Below are 4,630 nucleotides of genomic sequence, written 5' to 3'. Positions count from 1 at the left end.
GTTGCATATTTTGAATAAATTTTGTGTTTTTTTTCAATGGGCCTCATTCATGAAACTTGCATAAATATAGGAGTAAATTCTGAGTAATTTGCGTGTAAAACAGACCTTCCCGAAAACTCTCCTATCACTACATAAACTTACCTCAAAATGTGAGACTGTTTAAACACCCCGTTAACAGATCGAAAACCTCGGAATGGTGGCTCTTCTTCTTCTCCTTTTACTTTCGTTTGTGTTACCTGGTGAAGGTGATATTCTTCTTCTTGTTTATCGGCGGTTGGCAAACCAACTTTAAGGTGCGTTACTGCCACAAACTGAACTGAGTGTGGAACAGCAATGAGGAATGACTCACTAAATCAGACAAAATAATACTAATAACTAAATAAATTATAAACATATTATTTAATTGCTTCGTTATATTTTCAAATACAATCTTGTTGCTTTTATATATTACAACACCTCATCATTCATACCTTGCTTTCTTGCCAACAGATTTTTTAATGAAGTCTTTGATTCCTCTTACCTGCAATTTTATAAACAACTCATCTTTCATTTTATATATAATATGACATGTTCAGCTGTCTCTTCTACATTACAATGACTGCATAACCCATTATAATCCTTTTTTTTTATACAAGTTACTATTAAGTCCAGTATGACCTATACATAATCTTGTTGCAATTGATTCTTCTTTTCTTCTAAATATTGTTGTGATCCTCTTCTTTTACCCACATTTCCCTGAATTCTATATAAATGTCTTCCCTTTGTTTCTCTGTCCCACATTTGCTGCCATAGATTATTTGTAGCTTTTCTAATAATTGCCTTAGTTTCAGATTTGTTATGGGAATTGTGATTTCAACAAGACTGCATTTTAATGAGCTTTTTGCTAGCTCGTCCACTATCTCATTTCCTTCTATAATAGAAGTTATATTCCTACATGTGCAGTTATCCAAAGAAAATTAATATTACTTCTGTGATTATGCAGTATGCACACTGATGTCAATAAGACATATATATTATCCTGTCTGCAGTAATGACCATAATTCAGTTTTTAGAGCTGCTAGAGTTGGAGCACTACCGTGTCTCTCCTCACTTCTTCCACTCAGCTGTAAACACAACTACATTATCTGAAACTCTTTGATAGCTACCTGGTACCTTGGAACACACACTGTTCGTTCTTTACCAGATTCTGGGTCCTTTGATCATCTGTAAAAATATTCAAACTATTACTGTATTTTTGTTTTATGTATTGATTTACTAAATGTTCAACGGTCATGTCCTTATTTTCTTTAATTAGTTTGTTAACTTGAGTTATCTATACAAGGCGTGGAAAACAAGCCTTCAGGTAATGACAGAGTATTTCCAGTATATTCCATTATTTCTATCTATACACATTATTTGGACCTTTCTATTTCCCATCCAACCTATGTTTCTGATGTTGTCTTGGGTTTGTTCTCAACTCATGAAACACACTTAGTTGGGTGTATATCCCTATGTCCTTTCACAGAGTATTTACCTGTAGTTTCTGGCCTTAAATTCAGAGTACAGCAGTTGTTTTTATCTGGCCTGAATCCATGCATTTAGAGCAATGTGAATACTAATGGTGGGAAGAATAAGAGATTAACAGTATGTTGTGGAGCTGCTCATGGTTTGCAAAATAACATGCAGTCTTATGTGCACAGACAAGTTCATAGACATAAGAGATGTCACCTTGAACAGTGAAAAGCATAAATAACTGCTAGGAGTCTTTGTGAAGTTCATCTTAATTTAATAATTATGAATGCTTTACACCAAAAGAGTAACATTCACCTGAGTTAACATGTAAAGGAAAGTGTAGAGCTTTGGTTTGGACTCAAGTTCATAAAAGAGCCCTCTCTAAATAAAGGCTTTAAGGCATCTGTATTTGAACAGGTTAACATTTTCCCTAGAAACCAAACATTAAGACCACAGCGACCAAGAAAACCAGAACAATCAGCATTAAGCGACCGCATGTATTTCCTGTAACTTAAATGTGTTCTGTATATCAACACAACGAACTGAAGCAATACTAAATATGTTACGGAAGATCTACGTAATATAAAAATTTTGACATTTAAGACTGCATAATTCATACGTTCACAAAACAAAGGTCATTTCAGAATTTGCAGTTTTCCATACTTAGAAAAAATATAACTTATGTACAAAAAGCATCACATCTTTTTGTTTCATCTTATTTACTGTGATTAATACATGAAAGCATGATGGCTTGTGAGTAAACTATTAAAAAGAAGACTACGATATCACTTTCACACAGTTTTTTCCATCTTTCTTTTGGTGTCGTTCTGTTTTAACCCAATGTATCCCCATTTCTTGACATCAAGTGGACCGCTGGGTGACCGTGTCACAATTTCAGTTCAGGGAATCAGTAGAAGAGAGCTGAGAACACACAAGAGAGGAGGCTGGAGCCGTCTCAATGCTTCGCTCAGTCAGATCTCTCAGACACCAGTGCATTAATAGCCATTGCTGTTGAGATTGATGGAGTGCAGATCTGTGACCTGCAGCACGCTGATGCCGCTGGCTGCTAACCGCGGGTCCACAGGAGCCAGAGTCTGCTGATCGGCCGCGGCGTCATCTGTGCTGCTCACTACACCAGAGCTCTTCTTGTTCAGGTGCGTCTTGATGTGCTTGGACAGGTGGTCACTGCGCATGAAGCGCTTGGGACACTCTGGGCACGAGAACTTCTTCTCACCTGTGAGCAGACAAAGGCAAATACAACAGTTTGAGAGCAATACGTTGTATTGTTGTTTGTTAATGAGAGTGGATTCGCAAGAGCAAGCAGCACTCTGAACAAAAACTGTCAGTTTGAGCGGTGAGTGGATTCTAACTTAAACACCTGATTGGCCATTGTGCTCAAGAGATCAACAAACATGCCTGTGATTGGCTACATTTCTCACCACTGCAAACAGGAACAGTTCATGTTTTTAGAGCTAAAACTCAAAACCACAATGGATCGTTTGTTAAATCGGTTTCATCAGTAATATTAAATTACAGTATCACCTGACACGTCTTCACCGGACACATACTGCAGGGCCCATTTTAATCAGTGATGCTGTCTACACTGTAAACCGCTGCCTCATTCTATTCATGACGTGCTGACACAAAGTTCAAATGATTTGTCGTGTCCGGTGTAGACACAGTGTGAGGGTGCTCTTGCTTTCATTTCAGAGAGCTTATATTTACAATTGCCTTTTTTTACCTATGTTTTAATTTAACAAAAAATTATTTGTGATCAAACATTAATTGGTGGACCCCCTGCACTATTGCTGCGGACCCCCAGTTGAAGACCTTTGGTCAACTGTGAAAAATTGTGAGAAATGACACTGCAACTGTGAGAAAAAAAGCTGCTCTGATGGGGCGGATAAAACCGGCTGGTCCTGAAAAACCTCACACCCATGAATGAGATCAGGTTATCCAACGAGTCCACAAACCAGGCCTATCTTCATCAACACACTCACGCTCACGCACACGCTCTCTCTCTCTCTCTCTCTCTCACTCACTCACACTTTTTTTTTCATAAACCAAAGAATTATCATAATTTAATGGCTGTGCATGAGGCATTTTATTGTTGTATTGATATTTCTGTGAAAGACAAAATAAGGTTCGCTGAATGTTCATCAATAAATGAATCAAAACTTATTTATTTATTAGTTCGCTCACGTCTCGTCTCAGCTTGAACTCGCTTGTTTGTGGTGTAATGGGATTCCTGTTTTTGCACCAGTTCATCCCACTGCTGAAGACATTTCTGAGAGTAAACACATTTACATGAGTTTTGTTATTATTCATCTAAGCATTGAGTCCACATTATTGGAACAGTCTGTCAGACCCTGTTCTGTGCTTTGAGTGTTTCCTTATGCCCTTATTTGGTCCTTCCTGTTCCCATTATGTTCCCAGATTAGTTCTTCATCTATTCAGCCTGTCTCTGTCGGGTCTTAAACGTCAATGTTGTGCTACATATGTTGTGTTCCTGCCTGCCCTGTGTCTCCCCTTCTGAAGTTCATTAAAATCTCCTTGTTTATGTACTCCACGTCTCCTCGTTCCTCCTGTAGGCAACTATGACAGTCATTGAAAATGTTTTTCTACAGTTTAACAAGTATTTTTAAAGGGGTCATATGACGTTGCTAAAAAGAACATTATTTTGTGTATTTGGTGTAATGAAATGTGTTTATGCGGTTTAAGGTTCAAAAAACACATTATTTTCCACATACTGTACATTATTGTTTCTCCTCTATGCCCCGCCTTTCTGAAACGCGTCGATTTTTACAAAGCTCATCGTTCTGAAAAGCGAGGTGTGCTGTGATTGGCCAGCTATCCAGTGCGTTGTGATTGGCCGAATACCTCAAGCGTGTGACGGAAATGTTACGCCCCTCACATACTGTGATGATGCCCTGTCCGGCCGGAGCGACGAGACAAAAACATTAAAACCCATTATAAACGAGGCATTTGTTGCATCCAGTGGGGACATAATTACTGATTATAATGACTTATACTGTATTTTTACGCGTTGCGTTGCATCGCGCCGCGTAAACATAAACCCATGTCTGGAGAAACGACAAACAAGCACTACTCTACACTGCTCAAAACTCACGTTTGAATC

General features: G+C 38.3%; 1 protein-coding gene across 3 annotated transcripts in view; it reads right to left on the bottom strand.

Moving 5' to 3' along the window:
• Positions 1–1,735: 1,735 nt before the first annotated feature.
• Positions 1,736–4,630, bottom strand: part of sp1 (sp1 transcription factor) — a 20,889-nt gene continuing 17,994 nt past the window's right edge. For all 3 annotated transcript variants that reach the window (XM_016453438.1, XM_016453436.1, XM_016453437.1), the window contains exon 6: positions 1,736–2,725. In XM_016453438.1, the coding sequence (XP_016308924.1) occupies positions 2,487–2,725 (239 nt within the window). In that variant the 3' untranslated portion in view covers positions 1,736–2,486. The remainder of the gene's footprint in view (positions 2,726–4,630) is intronic.

The sequence above is a fragment of the Sinocyclocheilus anshuiensis genome, unplaced genomic scaffold, assembly GCF_001515605.1.
Source record: "Sinocyclocheilus anshuiensis isolate Anshui unplaced genomic scaffold, SAMN03320099.WGS_v1.1 scaffold2337, whole genome shotgun sequence".
NCBI classification, from domain to species: Eukaryota; Metazoa; Chordata; class Actinopteri; order Cypriniformes; family Cyprinidae; genus Sinocyclocheilus; species Sinocyclocheilus anshuiensis.
This window is presented reverse-complemented; position numbering and strand designations above follow the sequence as displayed.